The 20,530-nt window shown below is 36.6% G+C and overlaps 1 protein-coding gene across 4 annotated transcripts in view; it reads right to left on the reverse strand.

Moving 5' to 3' along the window:
* KANSL1 (KAT8 regulatory NSL complex subunit 1) overlaps window positions 1-20,530 on the reverse strand; it is a 221,565-nt gene that overhangs the window by 152,636 nt on the left and 48,399 nt on the right. For 3 of the 4 annotated variants that reach the window (XM_036754315.1, XM_036754312.1, XM_036754313.1), the window contains one exon: window positions 5,021-6,392. In XM_036754315.1, the coding sequence (XP_036610210.1) occupies window positions 5,021-6,309 (1,289 nt within the window). In that variant the 5' untranslated portion in view covers window positions 6,310-6,392. Of the gene's footprint in view, window positions 1-5,020; window positions 6,393-13,284; window positions 13,378-20,530 lie in introns of those variants that run through there. The other variant, XM_036754314.1, reaches the window with a different exon arrangement.

Consider the following 20,530-nt stretch of genomic DNA (forward strand, 5'->3'; position numbering starts at 1 on the left):
ATTCCTAAATTCCTAAATCGCAGGTCTGACCATGTCACCCCCTGCTCTAACTCAGTGGCTCCCCTGAGGATCAAATATCAATTCCTCCCTTCAGCAGTTAAAGCCCTTCACCATCTGGCTTCAACCCGCCTTACTTGCTTCACTCAATCTTCTATCCATACAAATTAGCTTTCCTGTTGTTCCTCACACACTACATTCCATCTCCTGTCTCCATTCCTTTACAGAGGCTGTTCTTCCTCCCCTCCCCCAATGGCTGGAATCAATCTATAGCGTCTTTCTAAGCTTAGTTCAAAATCACCTTCATACAAGTGAGACCTACCCAGCCCTCACAAGTCTCTAAAGCCTCCTCCCAAGTTATTTTGGTTTTGTTTTGTGTGTAGTAACATATGTAGATATTGTCTTAGAACAGTTTCGCTTTTTTCTTAGTAAACCAGCACCTCACACAGTACGAGACACATGGTAGGCACTTAAAAAAAAATGCTTGTTGTTTGAAAAAATACCCTGTTTCCCTCCCTTAACTTCTATTTTCCCAGTTCCTTTCTCTAAAAGGGAGTTTAAATTGATAGGTTTTTGCTCTCCTTAATCCAATAAACCCACTCATCCAAATTTAAGTTTTGTATGCTTAACGTCCTCTTGACACTGCATAGCTATTTTCCTAGGCAGTAAGGATTTGTAAAGAAAGGCTGGTTTTGATACTTTGATAAAGTTCTCACCATGCAAGAAGAAATCAAAGCCTTTCTTGGTCCATCGGTGAGCAAGCATTTATGGTTACACAGAAATATGAAAAACATTCCCCATCCTCAAGGAACATATATTCTAATGGGGAAACTAATTTAAATAACTTAGGCAAATACAAGACATATACAGTGTAGATAAAAGTAATCTGAAAGAAGAAAGGCTCCCCCTCAGAAAGTCTTGATCCAAATCCTGAAAGAAACCAAGTAAACTAAGAGGAGGTGAGGTGGCAGAGTGCTCCTAGCATGAGACATAGCCGATGCAAAGGCATAGAGTTAGAGTGTCAAATTCAAGGAACTGTAAATAGGTCAATACAACTGGATCCTAAGAAAATATAAAGATACCATCTAGGAATGGGGAGGAAATCTGTAACTCAAAATCTTGTGGAAATCAATGTTGAAACAGAAAAAAAAAAGAAAAGAAAATATAAAGAGGCTGCAAAGGTAGAAAGGGGCCAGGTTTTGAAAAACTTCAAATGCCAATCAAAGAGCATTATCTTTGATCCTGAAGTAATAGGAATCCACTAAAGCTCACTGAGCAAAGAGGTGACATGATCGGACCTACATTTTAGAAAAATCACCTTGGTTGCTGAGTGGAAAGTGGAAATTTCTCAAAATAGTCAGCAGTCACTAAAACCACCATTTTCTGAAATGTTCAAAAGAATGAATAAAAGCCCTAATTATTAAATGACAGAAAGCCACGGAAAACTAATTTACCAATAACCAAAATGTAGATATCATGTAGCTTGTAACTATAAAAGCTAGGACTTGAACCTAGGTTCTTTGATTTCACATTCAAGACTTTTTTCAAGCAAGTCACATAAATGCCTTTTACATAACCTTGAAGATCAAAATACACAAGGAAATTTAACAAGTGACTTTTTATGTTTACTAAGAAAAGACAAATATTTCAATATTGGAATCACAGTTTTAATTTAAAATATTTATACAATTTTACCCAAAGAAACTTAAATTTTAAATGTACCTAATGCATCAAAAATTTGAAAGAGGTCAAATACTATGGGGATTCTAGAATATCAAAAAGGGAAGCAGAAATAACAAAATAAAACAAGGCAAGAAACTTCCAAATTGCATGACTGTGAGTTTCCTAGTCAACCTACCTTCCACAATACTGTTCCTAATATTAAGAAATGAACTAAGATTTGTATCCCAAAGAGATCACGAAAACAGGAAAAGGACCCACACTTACAAAAATATTTATAGCAGCTCTTTTTGTGGTGGCCAAGAATTGGAAAATTAAGGTAATGCCCATCATTTGGGAAATGGCTGAACAAGTTGTGGTATATGAATGTAATGGAATACTACTGTTCCATAAGAAATGATGAGCAAGCAGACTTCAAGATACCTTAAAGAACTGATATTGAGTGAAATGAGCTGAATCAGAACATTTCACACAGTGACAGCAACACTGTGTGATTAATAACTTTAATAGACTTATCTCTGCTTAACAATGCAAGGATCTAAGACAACTCCAAGTGACTTATAGAAAATGCTCTCCACATCCAGAAAAAGAACTATGGAGTCTAAATGCAGGTCGAAGCGTACTATTTGCTTTTTTTTTTCTTCTCTCTTGTGGTTTCTCCCATTGGTTCTAATATTTCTTTATAACATGACCAATGTGAAAATGTTTAATATGAATATGTACACAGACCCTGCAGCAGATTGCATGCTGTATTGAGGTGGGGGGGGGGGGGCGGGAGGAGGAATGGGGAAAAAATCTGGAACTCAAAAATCTTATGGAAGTGAATGGTGAAAACTAAAAATTCATTAATTAAGAAAAAGAGAAATGAACTAAGGCTAGCCTTAAAGATCATTTAAGAACCACACTTCCTCCCCACAATATAGCATAAATAAAGTTCACCCAAGCCAGCCCACAATACTATTATTTTGTTATTTAATCTCCAAGCCTCAGTCAATAAGCTATAATAGTCAACAAAATTAATAAAGCTAATATAGAACTGATAATGCAAAATGAATCCTCTAGTACATGGTTTGGGCACATTTCCACTATAAAACCTTCCCAGATACTTATCACAAAAATAAAAGAAAACCTATTCACATATAGTCAAAAATTAAGTGACGACAACTAATATCATCATATGTCATAATACAAATCCCCACACTTGTTGGGGGGCAGAAAGGGAAAACAAAACTTCCTGATTATTTTAGCAAATCAGTTTATTTCTTTAGTCCCCCAATACATCAATGTAGGTTAATTTATACGGAACTACACTATGAACAGATAAAAGGGGAAATTACTCCTAATAATATGAATATGTTCAAGGATGCAGTCTTAAAATACTAAGGATAAGGTCAAGAACACTTATAATTTATCTTCTTGACTTGTGTGCCATTAACTTAAGCAAAAACAAAGAAAAGAAAAAGCTAAGACAATAACTGCAAAATGAACCTAGACTTACTATGAGAGTCAACTAAACATTATGACCCAAACAACAGATTCAAACTTTTTAAGATTATATGCTTTTAAAGGCCTTTTTCCTCATTGATTTACTGGAATTTAAGAGGATTTACATGGCTATAGAAAATAATGAGGGCCAATATCAACCATAAATGGTAACCTAATCCTTGCTTGTTTTCTTCTAAGACCTCATGGGGAACAACGTTAGTAATAGTTTTGACTACATGCTTCTTTTCTCCAATAAGAAAAGGCATGCAAAAAGAAGTTACATTTTCTGCCATGTCACCTGCATGCATCCTGAATAAAAGCAGGGGACTTGAAAAGGGGACAAGTGAAAACTTGCCCTACTCTGTTATTATATCCAATTTTTCTGGCACATGCATGGATTCAAATTTTTCACCTAATCTTCCATGTATCCAAGAATGTAATAATCATTTTTAAGCAAACCGTGAAAAAATGAGAAATTATTTAACTGAATTTTATCAAATAGGCCTAGTCCTAGCTGTAGGAAGGTTTGTGACCTTTCCCTTTTGGTGCCTTCATATCACATATTCATATTGATACAGCCTCAAATATCCTAACCTACAAGTTCCTCCATTTGTTCATATCCTATAACCTACTCTCACCTCTCTCCCAGTTCTCTCTCAGCTACATAAAGCTATGATCACACTCGATCTTATTATCACCCACAAGTGTTCCACTTTCATAATCAAGAACTGTCAAACTGATAGAATCATAATCTGCATCATTCTCTCTATTCTTATGCCATACTCCTGCTAAACCTAGTCTTTGTCCTTGCTAACATCTCCAATCCCTCCAACCTTTCAGTACTCTCCCAGGCCATCACCCCTGTTGTGGCTACATTTTCCTCTCTTCCAAATCTCCATGACTTAGTCAACTCCAGTTCAACCATACTCAGTAAAAATGTAGTGCAGTGGATAGCAATTGATCTGGAGTCAAGAAGGCACAAGTTCAAATCCAGCCCCAAACACTTACTAGCTGTGTGACCATGGATGGGCAAGTTACTTAACTTCCTCTACTTCTAAGTATTTCATGTTATAGTTTCCTCCCATGTATTTACTCTGGCTATGTAGTATGGGGCCACAAAAGCTGGTCTCGGCAAGAGGAGAAGCTGGACTCTGTCTCTTCATACTGAACGCCTGTTTATATGAAGTGACACAGAGTGAAGCAAGTAAAACCAGGGAAACAATATACACAATAACTATAATGAAAATGTAAAGAACGACAAAACTACGCTGAATGATATGAAATTATAATGACCAAGTATGGCACAAAGATATGAGAATGCACTCCTTTCCTTCGTTGTAAGTGAGGGACTATAGGTATGGAACACCATACTAAGCATCAAACTTGACATGTTGGTTAATTTTGCTGAAAATTTTTTTCTTTTCTTTTTTTTGTTTTAGGGAAGGCTCTCTACAGAGATATGGATATAATTGGAAAATATAAGTGATGGAAAAAATAAAATACAGCCTTTTAAAGTTTTTTCAAGAATTAACGAGAAAATTCTTCATTCAGCTAAAAGCATCACTGGATGCCTTTTACCCCATATCATCATCATCTTTCAAAAGTAGAGTAAAATGAACTCTCAAATAGAAATAATCATTTTAGACTTCAGCAAAACATTATTACAATATATCCAGAAATACCTTACCTCACAAGCATATGTACATAAACCCCCTAAAGCTACTTATGTGTGTTCTAAAATAAGGTCAAGATAATGGAATTTAGGCACTGCAAAAAGAATACTAAAACAACTTATCCACACTTAATTTTCTACTGAGTCCTATCATTTCTTAAAGTGTTAAGTTTGGTTAATACTCACAGCGGCACATGGCGTTGCTCTGTATCAGCTTTGGCCAGTTCTTCCTCTTCAATGTCAGACTCCCCTCCTGAGCTACTGTCAGTGACATCCGAATCAAACGCCTGTTCACTAGACTTCAGGTTAGCTGTGCTACTGGCTGTAAATTTCTCCAATTCTTCTGAAATAGAATCACTTTTCAGAAAGCTACTAAGTCCTTCTGAAGTAGTAGTCTCACTGGCAGCTTTCCGTAGGGCAGCTTCAGCCTTCCGGGTCAGCATTAACTGGCTACGGTGCCTCAAGGATTCCAAGTTTGGCAGTTTGCTTAGAGTCTTCTCCAAGAACCCACCCAGCTGGTGCTGTATATGCCTCTCCACCTGTTTGGCCTGCACCACCTGTAAGCGCTTCTGCAGCCTCCTGGCACGACTCTCAATGTCTGCCTGCCGCCGCAATAATGCTGTTGTCCTCATATCAGAATCTAGAGAACTAAAAAGGCTACAAGGCAAGGGAGATTTCTGTCCCTGTGTCTTGCTACCCCCCAAATTGGAGTTGGAGTCTCTTTCAGGTGATAACCTACTCTCTCCACTCCCCCCTTGAAGTGCCAGCTGCTCCGTGGAATTTACGGAAGATTTGTTTGCAGTGCCATTATTGCTAAACATGTGCTCAACATCAAGGTTTCTATGTGGAAGAGTTGTATTGGTCAAACCCACCTTCAAATCCCCAGATTCAGAACCCCGAACTTCAACACCCTGGAGAGTAGATGAAGAAAGAGCACATTTCCCCCCATTGAGAGAACTGGAATTATCATGGTCAGCATTTGTACTTTTAGTCAATTTCTTGGCCAACCCATTTACAGGTGCTTGTGGCAGAGTTGGCTGGCCACTTGTATTCATGGTTTTTATATTCTCTAAGGAAAACTCCAGAACTGGCTGTCTCCCCAACAGCTCAGCTCGGAGTTCAAAAGACTGAGATAAGAGAGAATGAGATTTAAGGACTGTTTGCTTGCTGAAGACTCCTTGCAATTTCAAAGATTCTTTTGAAGGAACAGATGCTACATCTGAGCACAGATAAGATGCCACCAATGGCTGTAGCTTTCCCAAATCTTCCTTGGTAGGATTGTTTCGGAAGTCTAAACTGGAATCTTCCGTTGCAATGGCTTTCCTTTTGGTTCCGTTGGCAGCAATAAGGATATTGGTGTTGCCGTTGTTCTCGGCACTGCCAGGAGACAAGGTAGAGGATGGGGGAGCCAGTTTGAACCGGATATGGTGAGCTTCAGCTGCTGCATCAGTGAGAGCGGGCGCCATCGCAGCCATTCAGCACAGAGAGACAGGGAGTCCAGCCTCTCCTGTTGTTGAGGCCAGCTCCACGGCCCCTTATTATGTAGCCAGAGGATAGTCTAAGAGAAAAAAAGGAAGAACAAAGTTAGTAAATGCAGAGAAGAAAAAAATAATGTGAAAGTTTCATAATAAAACACATTGAAGAGGCTAATTTAATCTAGTTTATTCCTCTGCTCCTGCTTAAGAGTAAAAATAGAACATTCCAGACATAGATAATTTTACTTGATTTGATTACAGTCCCTTTTTAAAAAATTACCCTCCTCTAAATGCCTCTTCCTCCTTTCTATGTATGGGTAAAGTATAGAATATCACATACACTGTTAAAAGTAATGGCCATATTTAGCTTTACCACTTCAGTATGATGCTTCCTCCACTGAACCTTATTTTCTACTAGCCACCCATCTATCAGACACTGGTGAGCAAAGTCTGTACTAAAAAGTCATTCTCTCCCACCCCCACCCCATTACATATTCATTCTCTCTCTTCAAACACATATGCATTCTACTACAGCCTATTCCCAAAAAATATCCAGGGCCAAATGTTAAGTATAAATGTAATGTGTTAAGACACACATGAGAATTTTTAAACGAAAGGCTCTATTTACAAAATAAATCCACAGAAAAATTACTCTTAGTCTACTACTGTTGAGTGTCTTAAAACTAACAAATTTTTCCATAAATATCAAGACAAATCATATTTTGTCAAGGAAACATATCACTAGAAATCCTACAAGAGCACTAATAAAAAAATCACTTTAGTTAATTTTGTTAAGATGTACAATAACATTAATGTTAAGCGATGTCAACTGCTATGAATTACAGTGATATGCAACTTGCATTAGAAAAAGACAAGATTACAATCTACCTATTTAGAGTAGAATCAACAGTCAAGAGGAGCTGAGAAGGGATTCTCACTCAAAAGATTATTACTAACTGAAGCAAACACAATCATTTACTAAACTTTAAAGACAATAAAAATTCACAATCAGGAAGCAAACTGAAAATGTATCCATTTAATAAAATAAGGAGGGTTTTTAGTATTTCCAATGCAACACAATGCCCAAAAAAACCTGTTCTTGAAAACAGACTTCATTTAAAGATAATCTGTTCAGACAAATGTTCATTTTTACATATAAAAACAACAGAATCTAATTATTTCAAAAACTCTCCAAACTGTGAGAATTATTCAAGACACAAAAATGATATTCCAAATTAGGGAATATATATGTTTAAGTATGTGATGACCTACCTAACCTTCACTATATATACTCATTTCACTGAACTTTACAATTTACATAAAACATTTTTTTAACTGAGGAGACTGGACAAAAACATGAGTCATCAATTCCACCCCCAGAATTTGAGGTCAAAGTCATAGAACCACAGAATCATGGCTTGAAAGCTAAAAAACAGTCATCTCCAAAGTGGGATGCAAATGACAATCCATTGGGATATAAGAAAGAAAATATTTTAATTTATATACAAAATGACACTGGCACTCTCACTGGGCCTGTGTCGCACCTAAAGGGACTCTGAGACAAGTATCACAACTCATACAGAACGTTGATGGTTGTGCCTTCACTTATCAGTTCACTTTCAAAATACTGCAATCAACTGCAGTTTCTAAGTGCCTAATTAAGTGGATCTGTGGATATTATTTAGTTTTAACTACATTCACAAAGTGCCTTAAAATGGATCCTGCAAAGGAACTATCGATTGAACACTAATAACTTTAGAAGATAGTTGGATCATATCAATAATAAAAAATTACAATATTGTCTCAATTAGTTTATCATTTCAATTTCATACCCAACTACTAAAGCATTACTTTACAGAACTAGAAAAAATAAAATTTATCTGGAGGAAAAAGCCAAAAATCTCGAAGAAAACAATGAAATAAAGTAGGCAGGAAGGGAGTCTGGTCATAGTCAATCTCAAACTACACTACAAAGCAGTGACAATCCAAAGTATTTAGCACTGGTTAAAAAACAGAAGTTGAATGGAACAGATTAAGTACACAAACCCCAGAAGCAATCGATAGTAGTAGGAAAGTGTTTGATAAATCCAAGTACTCCCAATTACTGGGGGCAAAGATTCATCATTTGACAAAAACTACTGGGATAACAGAAAAGCAGCCTGGCACAAAGTAGGTTTAGACCAATATTCACACCATAGACCAGGGCTATCCAAAATGTGGCCAAGGGCCCCATGCAGCCCGCAGTTCGATTTATGCAGCCCACCTACTAGCATAGAAATTTACATAAATGCTTTAGTAAACAAAGCTGAGCTATGGCACTAAAACGGCAAACCCAAATACACTATTGTTTCAATAAAAACCTAAGGTTGGACAGCCCTGCCATAGAGGATAATAAGTTCCAAATGAATATATGATCTAGATGTTGGATATAGATGACCAGGCTTAGTGTAAGAAAAACCCAAGTTCAAATCTGCTCTCAGACATTTAATAGCTGTGTCACCCTGGGCAGCTCAGTGAAGCTCTCTCTGTTTGCCTCAGTTTCCTCAACTGTTAAATAGGGAGGGGGGGTAGGTAACAATAGCACCTACTTCCTAGGGTGTCTGAGTTCTAAGGTGGCCAGAGCTACATACAAGCAAATGACTTAATCTCTGTTTAACTCAGTTTCCTCAACTGTAAAATGGAAATAATAATGGCGCCTACTTCCCAAAGGTTGTAAGAATCTAATGTGATAACAATAACTGTAAAGTGCTTAGCACAGCACCTGGTACACCCTGAGCCCTATGTAAATGTTAGCTATTATTAGTACTATTATTACATAAAATATTACACCACAAATAAATTAAAGGATACCTTTTAGAGACAGGGAAGAGGTTTTGACCAAACAGGGCATAGAGAGGATCTTAGGAGATAAAACAGACAATTGGGATTACATAAAACTAAAATGTTTTTGCACAAGCAAAATCAACGCACTAGAGAATTTTTAAGAGTTAAGTGGGAAATAACCCAGAGCAGAAAATAATGATAAAGGCTAAGTTTGATATCCAAGATATATAAGGAATTGGTACAAAATCTTAAGAACAAGAATTATTCCACAACAGATAAACATAGTCAAAGGATACAAAGAGGCAGTTTTCAAAAAAATGTAATCCATGTCTCTTTGAAAAAAATGCTACAAATCATATAAAAGAAATAAAAATTAAAACATCAGATTTGACCAAGGTAACAAAAAAAGAAACCTGCAACAGTTTATGGCAAGACAGGCATATTAATGTTAGCGGAGCTGTGAACTTGACCCATACATCCTGGAAAGCAATTGGAACTAAAGCGACAAAAGAAGTTGGGAAACTGTGCAAATACTTTTACCCAGAAATGTTACAATGATCTATCTACACCCCCCCCCCAAAAAAGAACAGAAAAAAATTTAAATGCACATATATATATAGTAGCACTTTTTGTTGTAGCCAAGAATTAGAAGCAAAATGGGTGCCCATCACTTGGGCAACAGATGAACAATTAGGGTATAAGCCTATAATTTTCTTTTGCAGTAGAAATTACGAAAGGGATGGATTCTGAGAAACCTGGTAAGACTAGTAAGAACTGAGACGGACTGAAGTTAGCAGAATCAGAAAAACAATTTCTACAATTACTACAAAAACACAACTTTTATCAAATTCAATGACTAATCAGTTCTAGAAGACTAATAATAAATAATGCTCTCCACCTCTTGAAAAAGGACATGATAGACTGAATGGAGGTGCAGAATAAGACATGTTGTTGTGGATGTTTTGTTTGGCAATACTTGTCAGGAGAGAAGGAAGAGTTGGAGAGGAAGGGGCAAGAGGGGATAGTTGGTCATGTACACAAAATAGAAAAAGTATCAATAAATCCTTTTTAAAAAAATACACAGAAGAGAGCAAAAGTAAATTCAGATGGAGCAATTAGGGACACCTAGGTGGCACACAGTGGGCAGAGCATCAGGCCTGGAATAAGTCCTTAGTTCAAATTCAGCCTCAGATACTTACTACCCCTATCACTTTACCTCTGGTTTGCCTCAGTTTCCTCATTTGTAAAATGCGGGTGACAATAATAGCACCTACCTCCCCCAGCTGTTGTGAGGATAAGACGAGGCGATAACTGTAAAGTGCTTAGTACAGTGCCTGGCATACAGTAAGCATTATGTAAATGTTAGCTGTTATCATATAGACAAAACAGGGCAATGTTGGAATTAACAGGTTAAATTAAAAAGATACCACAAAAACAAGCTTAACATAGTGAACATTAGCAGTTTATATGTAGTCTTCTTTTCTGTTCTTCATGTTCTTCATAAAGGAAATGCTCTTTTTTGTGATGTTTCTCAAGGTCATAATAAAAAAGGAAATCCTATTTAAAAGAATTTAAACAAAACTAGAAAACTGCAGCAGTAACACTTCTACCTCTCTTATGAGCTTTTTGTCACTCACATTAGAAGGCAGAAAACAATGGCAATCAGATTTGACAAGAATTTGACCCAAAAAATTTGAAACTGAGAAGATTATTTGAAATGTGGACTTATATCACTATTATTAATATTGCTTTGAGATATTAACTAACACAGCAAAATATCTTAAAATTAAGCTTCTGTTGCTAAACACTATACCTGTCACTTATAAATTCTCAGACCTGCACACTTAAATTTGGAAATAGAATTTTCTAACCTATTTTTAAGTCTCACAAAGGAGTTTCAGTGAGTTTTGAACCAATCTGTCAAAAAGCCTAAAATGAAACATCTAATTATTTTGCAAGAAATAAAAGACATCAGGGAACATGGAAGTATACTGGACAAATTTCAATCAAAGACTTTATATAATTGGTGGATGGAATCCAAAATTAAGTATCATGATTTATTAAGTTTAACTAATGATTTATTTCTTCCATTTGGATCTATATAGCTTTGTCATAGCTATGACAGCCATAAATAAAGTAACCTTAAAAATCACACTTTTGCAACACTATTAAGTATTAAACCAAGAATTTCAAAAATAACAACTCATATCCATTGTTACTGAAAAAAGATTTTTTGTAACATTGATAAATAAAACAATGCTTCTAAAATTGTTTTATCTTTAGCCTATTCCTCTTAATTTGTATTTTGGATATTTTAACATGTATGTGTACATTTATGTATATTAGAAGTGCATGCGTAAAATTTTTTTTATTGGTGAAGATCAGAAATCAAAAAAAGTATGGAAATCATTGCCTGAGAGGATCATCTAGTTAAGGGTTTTTAACATGGAGTCAATGACCTTGTTTAACTGCATTTCAATATAACTGGTTTCTTTTGAAATACTACGTATTTTGTTTTAAGCATTAAAATTTTCTGAGGAATTCATAGGCTTCACTGGATTGTCAAATGAGTTAACACAAAAAAGATTAAGAACCTCAATCTAGTCCAATTCCCTGATTTTGGAGATAAGGAAGACCCAGTGAAGCAAAATGTTTAAAGGCTGATGTTGGTAATAATACTAGAACTGGAAGTCTTTCCACTCCAGGGCTTCATAAACCTTTTCCACTAGAAGCACTGCATGCCCTGAGGCCAAACACAGTGCAAAGTGCCCATGCTGTGCTCAAAACCAGGGCTGCAATAAAGTTGCTCCACGCAACCCTGGCAAGTGCTACCAAAAACACCTCGGGTTCATTACATGTTTAAAAATTAATTTTTGGTCACTGTGCATTCAGAAACTTTTTACTGTTCCAAATTTTGGGAGATCCCATGGGGTTGTGAGCCACAGTTTTAAGAAGCCCTGCACCATACCAACTAATGCCTCCCTAGTCTAATTTTTCTAAATATTTTGGACCAATAGAAAAATATTAATATGCTTTGGCTTCACTAATTAAGTATATGCCCTGAACTTGCTTGTAGTAAGATAATTTGGAACACTGCCAGCAAAAAACTTTTGTTAAAAATTTCAGAGAAGTCACATACCTACAATTTTAAAGAATTGCCCATATTTTCTTACGTTGGACCACTTTTAATGATTTGTTAATATACTTTACTGTTACTGTTTTGATCTTCATACCAACCCAATGAAAGAAAAACAGTTCTAGCACTGTTATCTGCATTTTATAGATCAGGAATCAACAAATCAAGTGTCTATATGACAGGCACTGGTGGCTAAGATCAGGGGAGACAAAAATAAATGGAATAATACCCCTTTCATTTTTTCTTTGAAAACTGAAATGTTCATTTTTTTAAAAAATCATACTTACCTTCAAGGTGCTTACATTCTAAAAGTAAAAATAAACATAGGAAGATGAGAAACTAGCAGCTGAAACGGATCTGGAAAGGTCAGATAGATTTCACTTGGGCTGAGTTTTAAAGGAAGCTAGGGATTCTTAAGAGAATCAAGAATGGAGCATAACAGGCTTGGATAGACAGACGCCAGATTGTGAAGAAAGTCAAAATGAATAGCTTATATTTTATCCTAGAGGAAACAGAGAGTCACTGGAATTCATTAACCAGGAGAGAGACATGGCTGATACCAGTTTTAGAAATATCATGTAGGCAGCTGTATGGAAGATGTGTGAATAAAGGAGAGCGACACACAAAACAGGCAGACCAATAAGATGAGAAGTAATAAGTGCCTGAACGAGGGTGGTGGCTCTAAGTGGATATGGAATGGATTGAAGCGATGTTGGAAAAGTTAAAAAAAAATCATCAGCGACACTTGGCTACTGATTAGGTATGTGGAATGGCGAAGGTGAAGCCAAGATGGTCAAGTGATAGGAAGTAGTTCAGTGGACTACTCCACAAATGCCTTCAAGCAGATCTAAAAAATGTACAAGATCAAATCCTGATGACAAAATCCAGACAAAGTCACAGTGAGTCATTTGTCCAGCTCAGGACAGGAGTTTGGTAGACATTAGGGACAGGTCAGGGCATGAGTGCACTGAGAAAGAAGCTGAGCACCAGGGCAAAAGAAGGTCTTAGACCCTTACCAGGTATCGCAATAGGAACAGGTACACACTGGCAGTTTGTTACCCATAGATACAGATCCAGGCAGAACAGAGTGCGAAGGTGACTTGGGATGTCTACGGAGAAAGGAGGAAGTTCGGATGCTACTAGCAGTAGCAACAGCGTGGCTCAGATCTCAGGCACAAAGCAGGTTCTCATTTCCAACATCTACTTCAGCCTGCAGAGGAATAACCAGTGCAGGAATATCAGACCAAAGGGGAACCTACAATTCTGCCTTTATGAACCAACAGAGCTTTCCAGTAGGCAGACAGGAGTGGAAACCAGCAGCCAGATCAAGAACTTGCAGAGCTCAACCAGTGGAAGCCACAAACAGACTTTGCCCTAGACCAGGCCTGCATAATTTGTGCCAAAGGATTTCTGGTCACCTGCAAAAAATGTAGGGAAAACATCCACAAGAAATATAAAAACAAAATGAAAAATGAAAAAATAGAAGTCTAAGTTATCTCATAGCAAAAACAACTGACCTGGAAAATAAAGGAGGAAAAAAATTTAAATAATTGGACTATCTGAACCACATGATCAAAAAGGGGGCCTTAGACATCCTATTTCAAAAAGTCTTGAAACTGCACACATCTTAGAACCAGAAAGCAAAATGGACATTGAAAAATCCACTGGTTCCTCTCAGAAAAAACTCCAAAATAAAAACTCCCAGGAACATCATAGAAATCCAGAGCTTCCACGTGCAAGAAAAACACTACGAAAGCAGGCAGAAAGACAGAATTCAAGTATTGAGGAGTCACTGTTGGGATCCAACACAATTTTGGAGCTACAACAATACAGAAGGAGAGAACTTGGAATATGAAATTCCAGAAGGTAAAAAATATGGCCTTACAAGCCAAGAATAGCTTGCCCAGTAAAACTGATTATAATGCTAGAGGGAAATATGGGATCTTTCAAGAAATAGTGGACTTTCAAGCATTCTTGATGAAAAGACCAGAAATGCATAGAAACTTTGAAGTTTAAACAGAAGAGGGAAGAAAAACATAAAAAGGCAAGAGACTAAACAAGGATCAACTATTTACATTTGAATATAAGGAGATGATAAATGTATCCTCTGATCCCCATATCAGGGTTCAGTGAAGGAGTCCAATTAGACAAGCCCTGGTTCTTTGTGACCGTCAATAAGTGGTTCTGTGATGTCTTGATCTCAACAAAAGAATGGAAAGGGAGAATATGCTAGGTGGGAAAAGAAAGAAAAGTTAGGGAAAATTATCTCACATAATCAGGGTATACAAGTAGATATCCATACAAACAAGGAGGAAAGGGTGTCAGGGAGCAGCTAAAACTTGAACCTCACTCTCCTCTGAACTGATCAAAAGAAGGAATACACACACAGCTGGGTACAGAAACATATTTCACTCAACAGGAAAAAGGAAGGGGGGGGGGAAGTACATGAGGCAGATTAACGGAGGAATCACTCGTAAGGACAACAGACTCTAACAATGTACAAAAATATTTATAGCTTTTTATGAGATATAAATGGGAATCTGAGGAGGTGCCCCTCAATTGAAAAAAGGATGAACAAGCTATGGTATATAAATGTGATAGAATACTACAGAGGTGAACTCTTACATACATAATGACCAACCAGGATTCCAGAGGACTAACAATGAAATAGGCTACCATACCATGACTTCCTGAAAGAGAAGTGAACAATTCAGAATGCAGAATGAAAAAACAAATTAGGATGTGGTAAATGTGGAAATTTGTTCTGGTTGACTATATATTAATGGATTTGGGGTTTTTTATGTTCTCCAGATAGAGGGGGGAGAAATAGAAGAGTGTGAAGGCAGATCTTGATTGACTGAAACAAAATTTAGGCGGGGATAATTACCAATCACAATTCCTAAGGACATCATGATAAAACACAATACTTATCTCCTAACTGAGAGGTAATGAACTAAAGAGTACAGACTGAGATGTGGTTTTTTAGATAAAGCAATGAGAAGTTTTGTTTTGCTTCACTACATACATGTAAGAGATCTTGTTTTATACTTGCTTTCTTAGTAGCAAGTGAGGAAAATAAAGTGGGAAAAGAAATCTTTACTTGGGGGAGGACAGCCTCTTTTCAGATTCAGAAGTTGGGTACTTGCCCAAGGTCACAGCTAATAAATGACACAGCTGGGATCCAAACAAGTATTTAACTTCAAATCCAATACTCCTTTAATTATATCATATTGCAACTTCTTGAAGTGGACCATCATTTAGGGTTTGGAATTATATAGTTTTTTTTGTTTGTTTGTTTTTAGTGGTATTTGGTATTATTGTTGAAAGACTAAAAAAAAGAAGCTGACCTGTGCATCATTTTTCCCACCTCCAAATTTTTAGTTGTCAGTGAACAATAACCCAGTATTCTATGAACCCAAGAACGGCAATAACTTAGTGAAGTATTGAGACTTATTTGAAAAACTGGCAGTCCAGCAGAAATTAGGCTTAGATCAACATCTTACACCATATACCACAATAAGCCTAAAATGGATAGTGATTTTTGAATATTAAAAATTATACTATGTCTAAAAAAATTAGAAGAGAGCCTAATTAGATACCTTGAACAGGAAGAAGAAAAAAGAGATTTTTAATTAAACAGGGAATAGAGGCGATCACCAAAGATTAAAAAAGATAATCTCAATTACATAAAACTCAAAAGCATTTGAACCAATAGAATCAAAATGACTAGTCTAAGAAAGGAAGTCTCTGGCTAAAGAAAAAAAAATCTTTACAATAAACACCTCTGAAAATACCTCTGAGACGAGTCTGATATCCAAGATATGTGGGGACTGACAAACAGGTAAGGTAAGAAGAAAAACTTAATTAACCCTGTTAGATAAGTGGTCAATGAATAAGAACAAGTAATTTTCCAAAGAAATGCTATTAGCTACCACATGAAACAGTACTCCAAATCAGTAATAAGAGAAATGAAAATCAAAACAAGGCTGAAATTCTCTGCCTAACATAGACAAACTGGTAATGGTGACAAAAGATGGAACAGTCAATGCTAGAAAGGTTATAAAAAAACAAGCACGTTATGCGCTGTGCATGGAGCTGTGAAACATTATAACCCTTCTGTAAAGAAAGTTTGGAATTATGTTAAGAAAGTGAATAAAATTTCCACTCCCTTTAATCCATACATCCCATTGCTAGGCATATACCTTAAAAAGTCAAAGATAAAAAAGTCGCACAAGACATCAAATTGCCCAAAGCAGCATTTTGATGTAGCCAAGAACAGAAAACAAAGTAGACTGGGGAATGGATAAACAAGCTAGAGTATACACAAAGCAATGGAAAGTTACTACTGTACACTATAAAAAGCAATGACTATGAAATACAGAGAACCATGGAAAGTTTATGAATTGATACAAAGTAGAAACATAACTATGTCTATATGACAACCATGTAAATAAAAATAATCATCACAAAAAATTGACTTGCAAAATGACCAAGTTTCTCCCCTAAGAAGAAATGAAAACATAATTACTCTTGGGGGGGGGATGGGAGGTCACACACACGACTAGGGAACATAACGACTATGAATATAAAACATTATGCAATAGTTCCCCTCAACCAATCTCTTGTCAGAGGACCATCATTCCTCCAGTTTTTCAAGTTAGAAACCTGGGTATTGTCAATTTCACTCTAGATATCCAATCAACTGATCAATCTTGTTGATTCTACCTTAACAACACTGCTTATATCTGAATCCTCCCCTCTATTCAAGCAACCACCACCTACCATAGTTTTGGCCCCACATCATCTCTCTCCTGGATAATTTCAATGGTTTCCAAATTGGTCTTCCTCCCTCCCTCAAGAGCTGCCCAAGTGTTCTCTGCAGCTTCTCGCAAATAGTGAGTTCTTATCCCAGAAGCTGGAGTCTTTAGGTTTATCAAACAGTAGATTATTATAGTCATTGACTGTGTCCTGTGTACCTAACCTATTCCACTAATCCATCACTCTGTTTCTTCAGTATTAAGTACTTTTGATGACTGCTGCTTTATAATACCGTTTTAGATCTGATATGGCTAGGTCACCTTCCCTTGAATTTCTTTACATTAATTCCCTTGATATTCTAGACCATTTGTTCTTCCAGATGAATTTTGTTGTTATTTTTTCTAGTTCTATAAAACAATTTTTGGTAGCTTGATTAGTATGGCACTGAATAAGTAAATTAACTTAGGTAGAACTGGTATTTTTCCAATTATTTAGATCTGACTTTATTTGTGTGAAAAGTGCTTTGTAATTGTGTTCATAGTTTCTGTGTTTGTCTTGGCAGGTAGACTCCCAAAAATTTTATATTGTCTACAGTAACTTTAAATGGAATCTTTCTACCTTTTGGTGCTGGGCTTTGCTAATAATATATAGAAATGCCGATGATTTCTGTGGGTTTATTTTATGTCCTTATATTCTGCAACTTTGCTAAAGTTAATTTTTCAAATAGTTTTTTAGTTGATCATCTAGGATTCTCTAAGTATACCATCATATCAGCTGCAACGAGTGATAGCTTTGTTTCTTCATTGCCCATTCTAATTCCTCCAAATTCTTTTCCTTCTCTTATTACAAAAGCTAACATTTCCAGTATATTGAGTAACAGTGGTGATAATGGACATTCCTATTTTACCCCAATTTTATTGGAAATGCTTCTAGCTTATCCCCATTACATATAAACCTTGCTGATGGTTTTAGATACTACTTATCATTTTAAAGAAAACTCCATTTATCCCTATGCTCTCTAGTGTTTTTAATAGGAATGGGTGCTGTATTTTGTCAAAAACTTTTTCTGCAACTATTAAAGTAATCATATGATTTCTGTTTTATTATTGATATGGTCAATTATGTTGATAGTTTTCCTAATACTGAACCAGCCCTGCATTCCTGGCATAAATCCCACCTGGTCATAGTGTATTATACTCATGATAAGTTGCTGTAATCTCTTTGCTAATACTTTAAAATTCTTGCATCTATATTCATTAGGGAAATTGATTTATAATTTTCTTTCTGTTTTGGCTCTTCCAAGGTTTAGGCATCAGCATATTTGTATCATAAAAGGAATTTGTTAGGACTCCATCTACTTTTCCAAATAGTTTACATAGTATTAGAATTAATTAGTACTTAAATGTTTGGTAGGATTCACCAGTAACTCTATCTGGCCCTGGAGATTTTTTCTTAGGGAGTTCATTGAGGGCTTGCTTGCTCAATTTTTCTGAAATGGGGTAATTTAAGTATTTTATTTCCTCTTGTTAATCTGGGCAATTTACATTTTTGTAAATATTCATCCATTTCACTTAAGATTGTCAGATTTATTGGCATACAGATGGGCAAAATAGCTCCTAATTATTGTCCTAATTATTTCCTCTTCATTGGTGGTGAATTCATTGCCTTCATTTTTGATACTAGTAATTTAGTTTTCCTTTTTTTTAAAAAAAATCTAATTAACCAACAACCTATCAGGCCTCAAGGCCGCAGGTTCCCCACCCCAGGAACAGAAGATGCAGGTGTGATGTGATAGCCATCCTGGAATATTTGAAAAGCTGTGTTTTAACAATCTGGCTAGCAGCTCCTGTGGGGGCATAAGATCCACCCACAGCCAGCACCCAGAAAGCTGCCAACAGCACAGGTTCTTTTGATCTGCTTAACTAAGGAAAGCAAGGTTAAGGGGTTGGCAAGCTTACTTTAATTCAGCACAGAGATATTCACTTAGTTCAGGGGAAAAAGCCAGCACACTGAACTTCAGAGCAAAATACAAACAAATTACACACATCAACAGACAGATCCAATACAATTCATAGTTACCAACATCTAGGTTCAGCCCGGGAGCTCAGAACAAGGCCTGGCCCAGAGTCACGCATGCCACCACTGCTGTGGGTAAGAGAGCTCCAAAGAACAGACAGCCAACCCCTGGTTTTTATATCTTTTTCGGAATCAGGGGTGAGTCACACATGCGACTCACCCACATGACCTAGAATCGTCACAAAGAGGTGATTTAAACCCATGTGGTCTAAGAGCCTCTGCTCTCCCAGACATGTAAACTAAGCCCTCCCTGGAGTTAGCCCCACCTTGGGCCCTACCTTAGTTGCCAATCCACACCCACTAAGGTTTTACACCTAATAGGGGTTTGGGCCTGAGGCTTAGTACCTAGTAAGGCTCAATGAAATACACTAAATTACTCAAATGGAACAAAAGCCAAACTATTCAAGGGCACTTGTTGAACTAAGTGCTAAGGAGCCCATTTTGCTTGCCTACCAACACAAGCTGTCATATGGAAGAGGGAGTTGATTTGTTTCATTTGGTCTTGTAAGGCAGAACCCCCAAGAGTTCCTTTGAAGATTTTTAAAATTCTTTTTCTTTATAATATTGTAGTCATTCTATATTCTCCTGGTTCTGCTCATTTCACTTCATATGAATTTTTGTAAGCTTCTCTGAGCCTGTCCCTTTTGTCATTTCTTATGGTACAATAATATTCCATTATGTTCATACGCCATACTTTGTTTAGTGCCTTTCCGTTGGGCCATTAGGCTGCTCACTACATTTCCAGTTTTTTGCTACAATAAAATGTGCTACTTATTAGTATATTTTGGTACATATGAGGTCCTACCATCTTCCTTTCATGTCTTTGGGGCTCATGGTTAGAAATGTTGGCATGGTAGACAGATTTCTGTACTTGGAGCAAGAAGACCTGAGATACTTAAGTCTTTGTGATCTAGGACATATGCCTTAACCTATCTGCCACAGTTTATTTGTAAAAATAGGATAATAATAGCACCTACCTTCACAGGTTGCTGAAAGGATTTTACACACACATACATACACACACACACACACACACACACACGTATATGACATGACAAAACAGGAAAATGATAAATGTTGGAGAAGATGTGGGAAAATTGGAACACTAATGCATCGTTGGTGGAGCAGTGAACTGACCAAACCATATTTGGAACTATACCCAAAGGCGTATAAAATTGTGCATACCCTTTGATCTAGCAATACCACTACTAGGTCTGTATCCCAAAGAGATCATATATAAGGGAAAAGGACCCACATGTACAAAATATTTATAGTAGCTCTTTTTGTGGTGGCAAAGAATCAGAAAATGAGGGGATGCCCATCAATTGGGGAATGGCTGAACAAGCTGTAGAATATGAAGGTAATAGAATACTATGGTTCCCTAAGAAATGATGAGCAGGCAGACTTCAGAAAAACCTCAAAAGATTT

This window comes from Trichosurus vulpecula, chromosome 4, assembly GCF_011100635.1.
Source record: "Trichosurus vulpecula isolate mTriVul1 chromosome 4, mTriVul1.pri, whole genome shotgun sequence".
Lineage (NCBI taxonomy): Eukaryota > Metazoa > Chordata > Mammalia > Diprotodontia > Phalangeridae > Trichosurus > Trichosurus vulpecula.